Here is a 17,306-nt window from a genome sequence, read left to right as displayed (position 1 = left end):
CTCGGGCCATGGCAAATAAACCTTCCCAGCCTCAAATGTTATGGATGCATGCTATATTTGTCATTGGTGCTATGTTTCTGTTGCCAAGTTCATGATGGCACTGCTGCCCAAGGCGCTTGAAATACCTGTCAAGGTAAAAACATCTTGAGATTCAGCTTTACCTTGCCAACCGCATATCAGCGACCGTACAAGCGTGAGCCCTGCTTTAACGGGTGGTTTTGGGTCGATTTCGGGTCCCAGAAGCCCTCGGGGTTTAGACACTCTTTGTTGCGTTCTCAGGTGTTTTAAGGCACTAATTTACAACACTGCTCCCGTAAATTTCTCCTATAATTTTTTTTATGTGCCAGAAGATGGTATATGGCAGAAAGTTTTGCACTTCTTTCTACTTTTTCACATTTCTCTTTATTCATTCTCATGCTTGATTTTTCTTTTCTTTAATCTCCTTTACTCCTCATTTATCTTTCTTTATCTATCTGTCTAGGGAGAAGTTAATTCTTGCAGAAGGTTTTCTGTAAGGCTCACTTGGCTCTACCTGGATGGGTTTGAGGGTTGTGGAGTAGTGGCTGAAACCCTAATCTTATCCAGGTTCCTCCTACTGACTCCATCTTTGCTTATAGGTTAGGCCATTTGCTTATGGGTTAAGGTTATAACTTCAAATATAAACTAGCTTTTACAAGTACTTACACATACTTAATATATCTAGGTATGTGTGTTTGTATAGGTGCGTTTATATGTACACGTGTATGTATATGTATGTGTCATGTATGTACAGTATGTATGTGTTTATACAACTATATATATATATATATATATATATATATATATATATATATATATATATATATATATATATATATTGTTACGGATCTCAACGTCGGCCCCTTTTCCCCTTAAGAAGGGGGGATTAATCCCCTTGTTTGTGACTGACCGACGTGAGTCCTGAAGCTGCCCAGCTCCCTCCAGGGAGGCAGGTGAGCAACCTCGTCCGAGACCGCGGACAAGATGTTAATTGCCGAGCGGATTAGCAGCCGCGGCTCGAACCATTAGCATTCACTAGACCCGATCCTATTCGTTGGCCAAATCGTGCCACAGGTATTCAATGGGGAAATCACAAAGACGATCGGATGTAAGGAAACCAGAAGGTAAGGAAGAACAAATATAATTTATTACTAATATTTACAAGTCAAAAGAAACCAAGGAGGAGGAAAAATACGAAAGCAATGTACAGAAGAGGAAGGCGACACAGTGCAATACTAGCTTATCTAAACAGGCTTAACTTATACCCCAGACAACATAAAGGACGGACGACAATCAGACTTACACGGTGAATGATGACAGGAACGAATGGCAGGAGGTGGAGGGCTGGACGGACGAGGAGGTGGGATCACAAGGCGGGAAGGATGCGGGTGGTTGGTATGATCGCGCGGCCTGAGGTGAGCAGCCGCCGACCCTCCTCAATCGTCTCCGCACGGCGACGTTGATTCGTGGCCGCAACTGCCGTCACCGCTCAAAGCTGCCATGGTCAAAAGCTGCGGTGGATTCCGCTGCGGTGGACTCCTTACTCAGTGGTTCGTGGGAGCTTCCTCGGTCATCCGCTTCCTCAATCGTCTCTTTCATCAATCGTCTCCTTCCTCAAATTGTCCCTTCCTCAAATCGTACCTTCCTCAAATCGTCTCCGCGGTGGCGTCGCGCTGGGGGTTATATAGCCACGCCCTACCAAGCCATGACCACACCTTACCAAGCCGTGCCCACCGAGTCCTGATTGGGCGCAAGGGCTTCCTGGCTCCACCTCCTGATGACGAGGGGCGGAGACACGCCTTTCTTATCCGAGCTGACCGCGTGCGTAATGGAGTTTTGGGGTGAAGAAAACCGCCCAATGCAGTTGGCAATAATGCAGTTGTGTGTGTGTGTCCCCGTGTGTGTGTGTATCCCCGTGTGTGTGTGTGTGTGTGTTTGTATGTGTGTGTGTGTGTGAGTGTGTGTGTGTGTGTGTGTGTGTGTTTGTGTGTGTGTGTGTGTATCCCTGTGTGTGTTTGTGTCTGTGTGTGTGTCCCTGTGTGTTTGTGTGTGTCCCCGTATGTGTGTGTGTATCCCCGTGTGGTCCCCGTGTGTGTGTGTATCCCCGTGTGTGTGTGTGTTTGTGTGTGTGTTTGTGTGTGTGTGTGTGTGAGTGTGTGTGTGTGTGAGTGTGTGTGTGTGTTTGTGTGTGTGTGTGTGTGTGTGTGTGTATCCCTGTGTGTGTTTGTGTCTGTGTGTGTGTCCCTGTGTGTTTGTGTGTATCCCCGTGTGGTCCCCGTGTGTGTGTGTGTGTGTGTGTGTGTCCCCATGTGTGTTGGTTAGTTCCTGGATGTGTGTCCTTGTGTGTATGTGTGTCCCCATGTGTGTGTGTGTGTGTGTTTGTGTGTGTGTGTCCCCGTGTGTGTTTGTGTGTTCCTGGATGTGTGTCCCCGTGTGTATGTGTGTCCCCATGTGTATGTTTGTGTGTCCCCATGTGTATGTTTGTGTGTCCCCATGTGTATGTTTGTGTGTCCCCATGTGTATGTTTGTGTGTCCCTATGTGTGTGTGTCCCCTTGTGTGTTTGTGTCTGTGTGTGTGTCCCTGTGTGTGCGTGTGTGTGTTTGTGTGTGTGTGTCCCCGTGTGTGTTTGTTAGTTCCTGGATGTGTGTCCCCGTGTGTATGTGTGTGTTTGTGTTTCCCCATGTGTGTGTGTGTGTGTGTGTCCCCATGTGTGTGTTTGTGTTTCCCCATGTGTGTGTGTGTGTCCCCGTGTTTGTGTTTGTGTGTGTATGTGTGTGTGTCCCCGTGTGTGTGTGTGTGCTTGTGTGTGTCCGTGTGTGTGTGTGTGTGTGTGTGTGTGTCCGTATGTGCGTGCAGTGTCCGTGTCAAGGCTGTAACCTTTTTACCATTTGATTTTTGTCATCAAATTTTCACCAAAGCTTTATTATGAGAATATGGAGAAGGTAAATTAATAATTTTGTCAAAGGGTCAAGCGTCAGTATCACATAAAATCATCAATTTTCATGCGATTGACCTGAAATTTTAATCATTTGCATATTGGGTCAATTAATTTGTTCACAAATCAAAAGCTAGAACCAGACTGTTTTTTTTTTAAGATCTAAAGCTCAAAGGTCAAGGCTGCATGAAATCAGAAATTTTAATTTTGTGTTTTTGCAAAACTATTTTCGTTATTTTGAGCATACGGAAGAAGAAGAAGAAGTCTGAATACCAACGGACGAGGACGGGCTTGGTATTTTCAGATGCTTTCTATGTTGTTGTGTGTCTAGTAGGAAGTCTAGTAGGAAGACTAGGTCCCCCTGCACCCCCCGGAGATATACTTCTAATCAGTGTTTCTAGATTGGAAAGAATGTGTAGAAAATGACTAGCTATGGCCCCAAGCTGAAAAAATGTCCCACATACCATTTTTATGCAAATTACTGCTGCCATTATCAAAAAAACGATTTTTGACATATCTCAGCCAATATTGCAGATAATTGAAAAATGAAGGTGTCTAGACCCATGTTTTGAAGGGCATAGATCATGATAGAACTATTCATAACATGATTACATGTGTCTATGGTATACTAGTATGCATATTAATGCTGTAATTACAAAATAATCAGTTTTACAAATGATAAGGATACGTTAATACTGCAGATAACTTAACATGGTACATAAGGGGTCTAAACCCAGGTATTTTCAAGGTTAAATGTCAACAAGATGCTCCTGAGTCTTGCATAGGGGCGGGACATTGGCAGTAACATTGGTACCACTCAACTTTTCTTCCCACCATTGACTTTGTATTGCGAGAGATTTTCACTTGCTTATTTAAAGGTTTCTCACCCAGCCCACGTAAAATCTACCAACTCCTGCTGTTAACTCCCAAACATATTTTTTTATGTTATCCAATCACAGTGCAGAAATGACAGACTAGAGATCCAAATTAGTGCTGCTATAGCTGCCATTTTACATTTCCATCCATGTAACATGCGCGCTCGCGCGCTCGTATCAATTGGTAATGTCGCGCGCTCGTATCAATTGGTAACGTTGATGTTATTGAATACCTCAGTTGAAAGTTCAGTCTTCCATTCCATCTGTGTGTTGTTCTTGGTATTCATCCTCCAATCTAGCCAGGTAAGATGCTAACTATAATGTTACTCACACTCTTGACTTCAGTTTCTGCATGAAATCATAAACAGGCAGAATAACAGCTGAGCCAGCTAGCACCATGTTAGCTAACGTTAAAGCTAGCCTCATCTATGTACAGTATGTTCCTAATGTCGGTGTAACTTAAACTTTTGTTAATGCCAAACATGAGACATATCTGTTGACTTCTGTATATGAATTGAACCAGAAAGAGGCACGACAGCTGAGCTAGCTACAGTAACTTAGCACAATGTTTCATTGGCCTAGATAGCTAACGTTAGTGTGGAAGAATTTAGATGTTTTAGCTATTAGCACTTTTGATGCCACTAAACATGGTTTAGTCAGCTAAAAAGTACCCTAGTGTAGAACATGACTCAGAACCTCTGTTACCTCACTGAAAACTCAGAGCCTCCTTTCACAGGCACTTTTAACATCATTCGTGATTTCTTATTTGTCATTTAACAGTGATGGTAGACATCGACAGCAAGCATGCCCAAAAGAAAACGGAGTGTAGAACCTGCAGCCCAAAGCTCTCCTCCTACATGCATCCTTCATGTACCATCCATGTCTGATCATGGGGATTTCACGCCCCTCCGTAAAATTAAAGGATCTGCTTCAGAAAAACTGCAACTGCTTCAAAAGATCCGGGATAGACGTCTCAACCAACCGCATGACTCCCCATGTCGTATGCAATCAGTATGTGATCAGATCCCGGCAACTCTTCCTGATGACCTAGAAAGAGTAGGATATGTATCAATTATCAATTGAATGTATATGATACAATGATACAAGAATGTATCAATTGAATGCAGGTTTATTAGCAACAACGATGAACAATCAATCTGCAAGACAAAGAAAGCGATGGTAGATATTAGAATAAGATAATAGATACAGAATATGCAAATAACAATGTGCAGTATTACACAAGATGAGAACGCAATAGAGAACAGCACCATACAAGAGTTGTCTATCTCCCTTTCCCAAAAACGTTCAATTGTGACACAGAATAGAACGAAACTGGAGACCGAGAAAAAGGATCACATGAGTTTATAATTGATATTCTTCTGAATTGAATCGGGCTGGTGGTTTGATAATTCGCTTCGGGCGGCCCGTCACCACCCGATCAATCGTCGGAGTCCTCTGAGGGCAGTTCGTAATTTCCTGGTCCATTGTGGGAGTCTCCGGTGGGTGGTTCACTATCGCCCTGTCCGACGCCGGAGTCCCCTCCAGCTGGTCCATCATCACCCGAACCGTCAAGGGGGCAGAAATAGGCAGTGACCATGGAGGTGTGGCGGTGGTCTGCACATGTGGTTGGTTAGCGACTCTCGCGGGTGGTGTCATCGCGGTGGTGGAGCGGAGTGTCTGTGATGGTAAGCCCGGCGCAATGACATGTTGGGGTTCACCCTTCTGGGGAGTGGTAACAGGATTGAGACAGACTCTTGGAGCGGCGATGGGTTGGGTACCAGACATTAAGTATTTCGGTACGATTGGCATAACACTTGGCATAACGGTTGGCAGCATGCCACTTTTGCCAGTCGTAGTGGGAGTTGTCATGCTGAAAGGCGTAAAACGTCGCAGGAACTTACGATTCCGGAGAGTGATTCTTCCGGAGCCATCCACCTTGACAACGTATTGATCGAATTGTTTTACCTCAATCACGGTTCCGGTCCGGTCCCATTTTCGTGGTTCCAGGCCGGTCTGGTTCTGGATCCGGACATGGTCCCCGACGGCCAGTGGAGGTAGTTTTGTCGTGTGTTCAGAGAGTCTTTCGATCTCCCTGGCATGCCGAATGCGCAAAGCTTCCTCACGATTGTTGCGTGTTTCCCGCCAGGTGTCCGATGGCAAGTATCTGCCTGGGATGATGGGTATGAAGTCCTTGACTGGCCTCTTGAAGATGATCATGGCTGGAGACAACCTAGTGTCCTGATCCGGTGCATTCCGGTACTGGAGTATTGCACGTTGGAACCGATCAGTGTCTAGTTCACCATTGGAACCAGTGTTATCGGTGATCATTCTTTTCGATGTTTTGACTGCGATCTCGGCACGACAGTTGCTGTGTGGGAAGGCAGTGGATGACAACCGATGGTTAACGCCCCACCGACGCAAGAAGTCTTGGGTGTCATGTGCCGTGAATTCTGGCCCACAGTCAGATGCCAATTCGTCGGGGATACCATAAGTGGCGAAGTTCGACCGCAGACATTTCACTAGGCCTTGTGCCCCGCCAGTAGTTAGCTGAATGATTGGCCAATTAGAGTAACGATCAACGGTGACCAAATAACTCCGACCCTTGTGATGAAAGTAATCTGAACAAACGTACTGGAAAGGGTAGGCAGGTTCAGCTGAGGCTGTAGGTGGAGCACTTGGGTGCGATGGGGCCATCCGATTGCAGTGTGAGCAGCGATTGCGCATCTCATGAATCTGGGGAGTGATTCCAGGCCAAAAGATCGAGCTGCTGGCCCGGGTGGTCATAGTCGTGACTCCTTGGTGAGCAGCATGAAGATTCTCAAGGACAAGCTTCCGTAGCTTCGGTGGGATGATAATCCTCCCCTTGTAGACCACTATGCCATCAATAGTGTAGAGGTGTTCACGGAAGGGAAAGTATTCCAAAATGGACACAGGGAAATCGTCCCGACTGGCAGGTAGACCCTGCTCAATAGAATTGAGTAACTGCAGCATCTGAGTGTCACTTGCTGTTTCGTCCCGAACATCGTCCCAAGTGACGGACCGCACAGAATCGAGTGTCTTGATGGCTGCCATAGAAATAGCCATTTCCATGCCAGAGTCGTCATCTGTGGTCCACAGCCCAGTCAAGGTGTGCTGTCTTAGTGTAGTCGATGTGGCCACATCCATAATGGAGGAAATGTCATCCACCAGTGGCAGTCGTTCCGATGGTCTGGCACCCGACGGATGTCGTGAAATCGCATCTGGTACGCAGTGTCGTTTTCCCGGGATGTGGATAATTCGGAAACGATATGCTAGGGTCCTTTCTTTCAAGTTGGCAAGCCGCGTGTTATGGATGTCCTCTAATCGTCTGTCACCAAGAAGCTTGATTAAGGGCTTGTGATCGACGGCAATAATCAGGTTCTTGCATCCCAACACAAAATACTTTACTTTTTCCAGGCTGTCCGCCACTGCTAGAGCTTCACCCTCTATCGGAGCATAGCGCGACTCCGCTGCATGGGTGAAGCGGCCTCCAGCAAGGGTGATTTTCCAGCCATCGGGGCAGCACTGTGGGGTTTCACCAGGGCATCTGCAGTGTTTTTGGAGGAGCCAGAAGCCAATCCCATCCTTCGACCAGTCAGTTGCGAGACATGTTGTCCGTTCCTTGTCAAAGATCCGGACCCCATTTGCGACTTCAGATATGATGAGTCGTTTTGATTCTTCGAATAGGGATTGTAGTGTTGCATCCCAGTAGAAGGGGGTGCATGGTTTTAGGAGGTCCCGAAAAGGTCGCATCCTCTCGGTCATGCTGAAGCAGTATGTTACCTGATTGACTAGCCCAAACCAGGAGCGAATGTCAGTAATTGTTTTTGGTGTGGGGAAGTCCTGTATCGCTTGGAGATACCTTTGGCATGGTCGTACACTGTCCATGGTGATCTCGAATCCAGCGAATTCGACCGTGTCCTGACCAAAATGGAATTTCGTCGGATTTTGCGTAATCCCATTACGGCCGCACAGGTCGAGCCAGTTGCATGTCTGAAAAAAGCTCTCTTCCAATGTGTCGCTCCACATGATGGTATCATCAATACATTTGGACTTGTTTTTGAAGTCCGATACGATTTCGTCAAATCGTCTGGAGTATCCATCACCTGAAGCGATGTAACCTTGGGGAGTGGTGCAGTAACGGTATCGGCCCCATGGTGTGATGAACGTTGTCAGATGGCGGTCACATTCTCTGATTGGAACGCTGTGATAGCCATTCCAGGCGTCTGTTACCGTCTTTTTGGTGTTATGTGGCACCGCCATTGCTTGATGGAAGGGTGACTGGGTGTGGTGGGTCTCACGTGTGCAGTGCGCATTCAGTGGTTGCAGATCAACTGTCCTCCGTGGGGTCCCATCCTTCTTTGGACAGACGACCATTCTGCTGCACCATGTCACTGGTTCACCAATTGGCACCGGTTCCAGAACCCCTAACCTGATGTCGCGATCGATACCAGCCTTGACTTCTGCCTGCCAGTGTAAGGGGACAGGCACTGGGGTGTGCACCGCTTTTGGTGTTGCCTCGGGGTCAACCATCAGTGTGAGAGGCGGACCTTCCATGTGGGGTAGTGGCTGGTGTTCGCAGACATTGAATGTGCTGCTTTTGTAGTACTCCAGTAGCCATTTCTCCAGCCTCTCTCGGTTCTCGTCAGTGGCCGGAAATGGGATAGATGTAGGCAGTGTAGGGGGAAGCGATCTTACCGGGCAGTTACAATTTGCATCGATAACTGCTGCCACTGCAGCACCAACTGTGTTGGATTCGCCAATGGTTGGGAAGCTACTAGACACGAGGCCTAGATCGACGCATGCTTCACGACTGAGATACATGTTCCGTGTGTCAGGTGAGATGTAGCAGATTTGTCGGGTTTCAATAATGTCGCCATTGGCTGTGCGACCAGACAGGTGTAGGAGCATGGCGCCGATAATCCGGACCCTTCCACTGTTAACAGCATTCATCTTCAGGTTGACAGGTAACAGGTCTTCATTACGCAGCCCGAGTTTGTGGAAAATATTAAGTCCTGTGAGGCAGCTTTGACAGCCAGTGTCGGCCATGGCCTGGAGCCTGGCCGATTTTGGTCGGGATGACAGTGGCTGGCCGAAATGGTCATAAGATTCCTTATCGATCCGTGCTATGAGTTTTATGTACGGCTGTGGTTGAGACTTCTTCTTGGTCCAGCCAGAGAGGTGGTCAAATATATGGTGGTCGAGGTGTAGTGGAGTTGACAAGGTGGCCATGGCCCTTTTAATTTGCGGCTTCCAAATGGCCGTTTCTCGTTCCGTGACAGAGCAGAGGAGATCGTGGACCTGGCTGCTTTCATCCACATCATGAGCATCCATTGATTTGTCCGTAGGTTTGTTGTCCGCCTTTTTCGTGCCTCCCCGGCAGACATGTGCAAAATGGCCGCGAGTGGCGCATTTACTGCATGTTTTCCCGTAGGCATTGCAGAATTGACGCCTTTGGTCGATGTTCGGCTGTTTGCCATGACCAGTTTTGCCGCAATAACTACAAATGGCCGCCTGCTTGTCGGTAGTGATCAGGGCTCTTTTGTTCTTCCAGTTTTTGTATTGGCTTGCGCCATGAGCGCCTTCACTATCGAGCAAGGCATTCTGGGAACGTTTCCCTGCTTCCTTGGCCTCGACGAAAATGAGAACTTCCTCCAAGCTCATGTTCTGATTTTGATCGCCGAGAATGTCCTGTTGTATATCTTGATCGGCGAGTCCCCGACATAGGACATCGCGAACCATGTCCTTGGTGTAGTTGACATCAGTAGGGGGATTGCATGAGCATACAACAGAAAACTTGCAGATCTCGGCTTGACCAGCCAGACGGGCTGCGTAGGTACGAATTGGTTCTTCTCGGTCCTGTCGCATGTTGTGGAGGTTTACGCGGGACACCATGGTATTCTCCTCTCGGACAGCAAGGGACCGAATGGCTTGTAGTATAGCTGCCTCGTCCTTGATTTCAATGCGTGGGTTGCTGCGGTGGAGGTCACGTCGTAGGTTATCGTCACAACATTCAAGGAGTTGAACGCGAACATCATTGCCGATTATCTGGGTCGCTGCCTTGTAACCATCCCATCTTCTGGTGAAATATTGCCAATCTTCGCTGGTACCGCCGGTTTGGATACGAGGACGGCTGACTTTGTCCGGTTTGGCTGGTGCAATGGACGTGTGGGTCATGGCGTGGATGGAGAGCTGGATAGCAGCAACGGCATTGTCAGTGCTGTCAGTAACGTAGACACAGCTCGGGAAGGGGCAGACTGCAGCAGGCATCTTCAGATGAGTTGATTGTTCATAAACAAGAATGTATCAATTGAATGCAGGTTTATTAGCAACAACGATGAACAATCAATCTGCAAGACAAAGAAAGCGATGGTAGATATTAGAATAAGATAATAGATACAGAATATGCAAATAACAATGTGCAGTATTACACAAGATGAGAACGCAATAGAGAACAGCACCATACAAGAGTTGTCTAATAAGCACTTTGTCCGCCACTTTCATCGTCTGGGAGATGATACAGAACCAGGGCCATCAACCTCATCATGGCATCACTCTCCTCGTAAACCAGGAGGTTCTGCTGAACCCATCTTCCCGCCAGAGTGTATATTTTGTGAGAAAGTTGAGACCAAAGATGCTCATCGCAATACTGAGAGGCCTACAACCTTCCCATCCTTTAAAAACAAAGAAAATGCATGGGAGCAAATCGAAACACGGGCTGAGAAAATGGGTCTCTATCGACTCCATCGAAAGGTGAAAAACAAAGACCTCTTTGCATGTGAGGCCAAACACCATCCGTCATGTTTTAAAGCTTTCCGCACAGCATTCTACAACTATGAGCGTGCGATTCACAGAGCCGAAGCACCAAAGGAGCAGGCTTGCATGTCAGCCGCCCATGAAAAGGCATTCAACTCAGTACTGGAACACATTCAAACCCAGGTCATCCAGCAGAATAAAGTTCTACAGCTTTCTTCCTTGCGCTTGCTCTATGTCGAGGAACTGAAACTGAATGGATATGAGAACTCAAATTATCGGTCAGAGAAACTACTGAAACGCCTACAGAATGACCCAATCAAGGAGCATATCCACTTCACGAAGGTTGATCATGACAAATGTGATGTCATTTCTTTCTGGCTTGTGCACAGCTCAAACATAACAGTTTCCAATGCTCTCGCACGAGCATTCACACTCGGAAGCACAAACAAGAACCAAAATGTTGCCCTCCAACTTCGCCAGGGTATTCTACAGGCTTTCAGAGAGTGTAAAGACCAACCATGGCCACCAACAGCTGAAGACATGGAGCTCAATCCTGAAGACATCCTACCTCCAGACCTTGTCCGCTTTCTCAGCGTGCTAATGACTGGCAAGGAGGGCATCGAGACAGAAAAGGTGAAGCGTCTGGTCTTCTCCATTGGACAAGATCTGTGCCGTGCAGTGTCAGATGGAAAATGGAAGTTACCAAAGCACATTCTCCTCTGTGTGACTGTAAGGCACCTGTTCCGAAGCAAACAGCTCACCACAATACTACACAGGCTTGGACACTCTGAGAGCTACGATTTCGCCTTGGAGTTGGAAACTGCTCTCGCCAAGGTCCTGGATGAAGTCTCAACTTATCGTACACCACAAATTGTGACAGGAGAGGGCAACCTTGTATTCCACTGTGAGTGGGACAACTTGAATAAAACCACTACCAGTGTGCACGGCAGCAACATTGTAAACAGTGCTGGAGGAATCATGGTGCAGGAGGTCAAGCCCGGGTTCGAGAGCAGCAAGGACCGAATGCTACCTACCATCAATAGGTCACAACAGCGTAGCCTGAAGGTCGACACACCAAAAACTCTCCCACCCTTGCACTTTACTCGCGTTGGCCCGAAGTTCCCTGAAGGCTCATCATTCACACCGCCAGCAGAGAATGACACAGTCTATGCCACTACGATGCAAGAGTACTACATCTGGCTCTTCATCAGATACATCGGAAGCTGTGGCCTGCAGCCTGTGCCTGGGCTAGGGGGTTTCACCTCTGCAACTGGTTCTCCCCCACCCAGCAAATCAACAGTCGACTACTGCACGCCTATCCACCAACCGATCACAGACAACGCAGTTGTTCGTGAGCTACTGAAGCGTTCCGAGGCAGCAACTGCTGAGGTGGGTCAGAGATGGGTCCTGAATACATTTGATCTGGGTGTCTGCATGAAAGCCCTTCCCATCATCTGGCGCTGGCCAAATGAATTTGCCACACCACAAGATCTGCAATACCCCAAGGATGCCCTGTTCATCCAGGATGGAATGGCGCTGCTGCATACCCTTGCCAACCTTCCCCCAACATGTGGTGAGATATGCTTGCAGGTGCTTGATCAGATGGTGGCCAAGCAGCACTTTCTGTTCTCCACTGACAGTTACCATCCTGAGTCAATCAAAGCGCAGGAAAGGCTGAGGCGGGGCAGCTCAGAGAAGATCATTCTGGCTGGACCAGCAACCAGGAAGCCATATGACTTCAAAATGTTCCTTGCAAATGACGACAACAAAAAGCAGATGTGCCAGCTTCTTCTGAAAGTGTGGAGTGGACAAGAGGCAGCTACCAGGCTGGAGAGAACAGAGATGGCTGTGCTGATCGTGGAGGGGAAGGCCCACCAACTTGCCTCAACGAATGGCAAGGTAAAATTGAAAGCCCTTCGTGAATGGCGATTCAATTTGTAATTTTTCCTGAAAAAAAGGTGATTACCTGTGATGTTTGTCTAGATCTGAAACTGGCAGTGACTGGTGATTGAAATGCGGTGCCTTTTTGTGTTTCAGGTCGAGGTACGTGAACTCCCCACGATCTACAGCAACCAGGAAGAGACTGATACCAGGGTGGTTCTGTACCTCCATCATGCTGCTACCATCGGATACAAGAACGCTGTAGTCAGAACACCGGACACAGACATCCTCCTGATCCTGCTCCACCATGCCCACAACATCAAGCTGACGGTGTACCTGGATACAGGGTCAGGGAAGCATCGCCAACTTGTCAACGTCTCTGAGCTGGCAGAATCCCTGGGAGAGGACTACTGTGCCACTCTCCTGGGGTACTATGTGTTCAGCGGAGAAGACTGCACCAGTGCCTTCAAAGGGAAGGGAAAAGTCGGGCCCTTGAAAAAGCTGGAGAAGAATCCCAGGTTTCACAGGGCATTCGGTGAACTGGGTGACAACTGGGATGCCAACCCTGAGGTGGAGAGGCAGTTAGAAAAATTCACCTGTGTGATGTACGGCCAGAGTCGCGAGTCATCAGTGGACATTGTCCGTGCCAAGCTGCTACGAAAAATGGTGGGAGAGGACAAGACCCTCACATCCAAGTCCAAGGTTGATCTGGCTCGCCTTCCTCCATGCCAGTCTGCCCTGAAGCCGCACATCCAGCGTGTGAACCACCGCGTAGCATTGTACAAAAGAGCCGATCAACCTATCATCGAAAAGCCAAAACCTTATGAGGAGCAAGGATGGATAAGGACTGATGAAGGACTGTTGAAACCAATGTGGTCCAGTGGTCCCATCCTACCAACCTCACTGGTGGATCTTCTGAACACAGGAGAGCACGAAGAGGAGGAGGAAGAGGAAGGAGAAGAAGAGTTTGACTCTGACGATTTCGATGAAAATGATGATGACTGACTCAGTGTAGAATCACTAATGCTAATGATGTTTATCTAAAACAAGCAAGAGAAGAGTGGTCACATTGAGTGCTAGGACTATTTTGACAGTTGTAATATTTAGAAAAATAAAACTTTGTGTTAACGTCTGTGTAGACGGACCTTAATATGAGTCTATTATTTCGTAAAACTGTGATTATTTTGTAAATAAAGCACTAATTAGCATACTAGTATACCATAGACACATGTAATCATGTTATGAATAGTTCTATCATGATCTATGCCCTTCAAAACATGGGTCTAGACACCTTCATTTTTCAATTATCTGCAATATTGGCTGAGATATGTCAAAAATCGTTTTTTTGATAATGGCAGCAGTAATTTGCATAAAAATGGTATGTGGGACATGTTTTCAGCTTGGGGCCATAGCTAGTCATTTTCTACACATTCTTTCCAATCTAGAAACACTGATTAGAAGTATATCTCCGGGGGGTGCAGGGGGACCTAGTCTTCCTACTAGACTATTCTGGTTTCGCAGTTGCAACTGGAATTTTTTTTTCCCGTTTGTGGAGGCCCCAAAACACTTACGTACACCCACTAACGAATGGGGTCAGGGATTATTCAATGTTACCTTTCACATAGTTACAAAGGCTTAGGCACTAAAAGCTATTTAAAACAATCCAAAAACATCAATCGTTATTTTTGCAGATTTTCAAAAAAGATTTTTTTAGCCGAAAACATTCCCTGGCACTCACTGATGAATCTCTGAAGGTTTGACGATGATACGTTTGGCCATCTCTGAGAAAAAGGGTGACACACAGACAGACAAACATCTCTTTGTTACGGATCCGTCACTTCCGCCTTTGTTGTTATTATATACTGTCAGGATTTTTAGTTTCAGGTAATATTATTGTTAAGATTTTTGTGTGATATGGAGATGATTTTAGTAAAAGGTAAAAATGAATGTTTGTGAAGGAGAAAGGAAGATGCGGCAAAGAGGCCGGAAGAGGATAGGAGAGTCGAGATTGGCAGGGAGAGGGAGATACAGCCGTAACGTCGCATCAAGGCTGCGAACGGACTTTTTTTGATATTGGTCGCAAATGAGTTGAGGCTTCCCGGAAAAGGGATTTTTTTTTTTTTTTTTTTTTTTGTATACAAGATCGAGGCTCGTGAAAGAGCGAACATTAATCACACAGAAAGACAAACCGACACATAAAACATATAACATCGGGAGCGGTAGACAAGATGGGGAGAGAGGGGGAAGGACACAAACACAACATTTGAGAGCAGGAACCGAGAGACATGGAGACATCGAGAGATCTGAGAGAGGGCGAGGGCTTTGGGGGGGGGGGGGGGTCATGGGAAGGGGGCGGTGGGAGAGGTATAAAACATATGGACACTGCCAGGACTTCCAGGAAAGAAGTTGGAATTTCAAACAAGGTGGATCTGGGGTGAATTAGCGGGGGTAGAAAAGCTCAAGGTTTTGGATGGGGGAAGATAAGAGATGGTGGTGAACAGCTGTTTTAAAGACCTGGAGGGAGGAGTGGGATTGAAGGGAGTGAGGGAGTTTGTTCCAGAGGCGGGAGAAAAGAGGAATGAAAGAGTGAAGGTGAGCAGAGAGCCGAGATTTCGGCAGTTTAACCATCAGAGGGTTGCTGGCAGATCTTGTGCGACCTGTAGGAATATTTGGGGGACAGAGCACAGAGAGAGCTGGGGGTGCAAGGCCGGAGAGGAGTCGGTAGAAGACAGAAAGACCACCTACCTGCCTGCGGTGAGTGAGAGAAAGGCCCTCAGAGATAGCTTCATCGCGGGAGATTCCAATAATTCTGAAAGCTTTGGTTTCAACAGCGTGAAGCCGAGCTAGGTGTGAGGCAGGAGCACCAGCCCATAGGGGAGAACAGTATTCCATTGAGCTGCGGATGAAAGCCTTGTATGTGGTGAGGAGCTCAGGTGTGCCGAGGAAGGACTTCGCACGACGGAGGATGCCCAGTCGGCGACTGGCTTTGGAGGCCAGCTTGGAAATGTGGTTTTCCCAAGAAAGATCATGGCAGATAGTGAGACCCAAAATCTTGAGCGACAGAACTTCTTGGAGAGGATTGTTGAGAAAGTAGATGGGAGGGTTGTCCAGTCGATCTTTTCGGAGAGACATAGTAAGAGTGTGAGATTTGTCAGGATTGAAAGACATGTTCCACTTGTTTGACCAGTCTGTGATTTTGTCCAGGTCTTCAGAGAGTGAGGAGGCAGCAGACTGCCGATCTGAGGGAAGAGGAATGGAGCGGCAGAGAGTGGAGTCATCAGCAAAGAGATAGAGAGGATTTTCGAGAGAGTCAGAGAGATCATTGATGAAGACCAGAAAAAGCACGGGGCCCAGAACACTGCCTTGGGGAACTCCAGCCTGAACAGGAAGAGGAGATGAGAGAAACCCATTCAGGGCCACACGTTGACGACGACTAGAGAGGAAGTCCGCCAGCCATGCGTGGAGATTTCCATGGATACCAAAGGAGGAGAGTTTGGTGAGCAGAGCGGGGTGCCAGACCGTGTTGAAGGCACGTGATATGTCGAGGGAGACAGCTCTAATTTCCTGTTTGGCATTGAGGACCTCCATCCATTGTTGAGACAGCAGAAGCAGCATATCCAGAGTAGAGTGACCTGGTCTGAAACCAAATTGATGATCAGAGATCAAGCCATTGGAGAAGAGGAAAGATTTCATATCCGAAGCAATGATGGATTCCATGACTTTGCTGATAATTGGGAGAAGGCTGATTGGTCTGTAGTTGCTAGGATCTGTTTTTGCAACTTTTTTGTGCAAAGCGGTGATGTTGGCTGATTTCCAAGCAGATGGCAGTTGACCTTGAGCAAAAGAGAGGGTGAAGAGAACAGAGAGAGGGTGAGATAGAGCAGCAGAGCAGGATTTTAGGACCCGTGGGCTGATGCCGTCGGGTCCAGTTGCAGAATCAGAGTCGAGGGTTGACAGAAACTTTTCCACCTTGTCAGGAGGAAAGGACACGGAGTCCAGGAGCAGCAGGGTACGACTGGGTATGGTGGGTAAAGAGAGGGATGGGTTTGGGACACAAGATTTAGAGGCAAACACAGAGTTGAGGCATTCAGCTTTTTCACGTGCTGAGTCAGCTGTGTAGCCGTTTGAGGTAAGGGAGGGGATGGAGGGGGAACAAACACCAGAAACGGATTTGACCAGACGCCACCAGGATTTGGAAGAGGGAGACAGATAAGAGAGTTCGGTCTTGAGAACGGAGAGATATTGTTTCCTGGCTCTCCTAAGGGTGGACACACACTTGTTTCGGGCTTTGTGAAAGGAAATGAGATTTCCTTCCGTTGGATTTGCTTTCCAGGAGACGAAGGCAAGTTGTTTCTGGGCAACAGCCTCACCACAAGATTCTGTGTACCATGGACGGGAGGAAGGGTATGACAACTGAAGACGAGATGGGATAAATCTGTGCATGAGAGAGAGCAATTTACTTTGGAAGAATTCCCAGGATGAGTTGATGTCAGAGGTGGTAGAGATGGGAGACCAGTCCAGATGATTGATGGCTGCTTGAAGACCGTGCCAGTTGGCCTGAGTGAAATGCCAGACTCGTCGACGCTGAGCAGGCTCCCTGAGGATGGTCAGAGAGATGTCCACTTTAACAAGGACATGATCAGATGATCCGATCGGAGCAGAAGAAGAGCAGCAGACATTTTCAGGGAAGTTAGTCATAACCAAGTCCAGAAGAGAAGATGTTCCGTTGACTGAGATCCGGGTCGGGAAATTGACAGATTGTGTCAGTCCCAGTGAGTCGCAGAAGTCCTTTGCTGAGGAGCCATGGCTGGTGAGAGAGGTA

General features: G+C 47.5%; 2 protein-coding genes across 3 annotated transcripts in view; one reads left to right on the top strand and one right to left on the bottom strand.

The window, feature by feature from the left end:
- The window catches only part of CFAP58 (cilia and flagella associated protein 58), a 174,439-nt gene that overhangs the window by 113,857 nt on the left and 43,276 nt on the right, over positions 1-17,306 (bottom strand). The gene's annotated exons all lie outside the window — the stretch shown is intronic.
- Positions 12,103-13,634, top strand: LOC144891174 (uncharacterized). Its single transcript, XM_078773535.1, has 2 exons — positions 12,103-12,502; positions 12,641-13,634. Exons 1-2 carry the CDS (start codon positions 12,134-12,136, stop codon positions 13,487-13,489), a joined length of 1,218 nt encoding a protein of 405 aa, XP_078629661.1. The 5' UTR covers positions 12,103-12,133; the 3' UTR covers positions 13,490-13,634.

The sequence above is a fragment of the Myxine glutinosa genome, chromosome 3, assembly GCF_964187855.1.
Source record: "Myxine glutinosa chromosome 3, kmMyxGlut1.1, whole genome shotgun sequence".
Classification (NCBI taxonomy): Eukaryota; Metazoa; Chordata; class Myxini; order Myxiniformes; family Myxinidae; genus Myxine; species Myxine glutinosa.
Note: the sequence above shows the minus strand (reverse complement) of the source record. Positions and strands in the feature narration are given on the sequence as shown.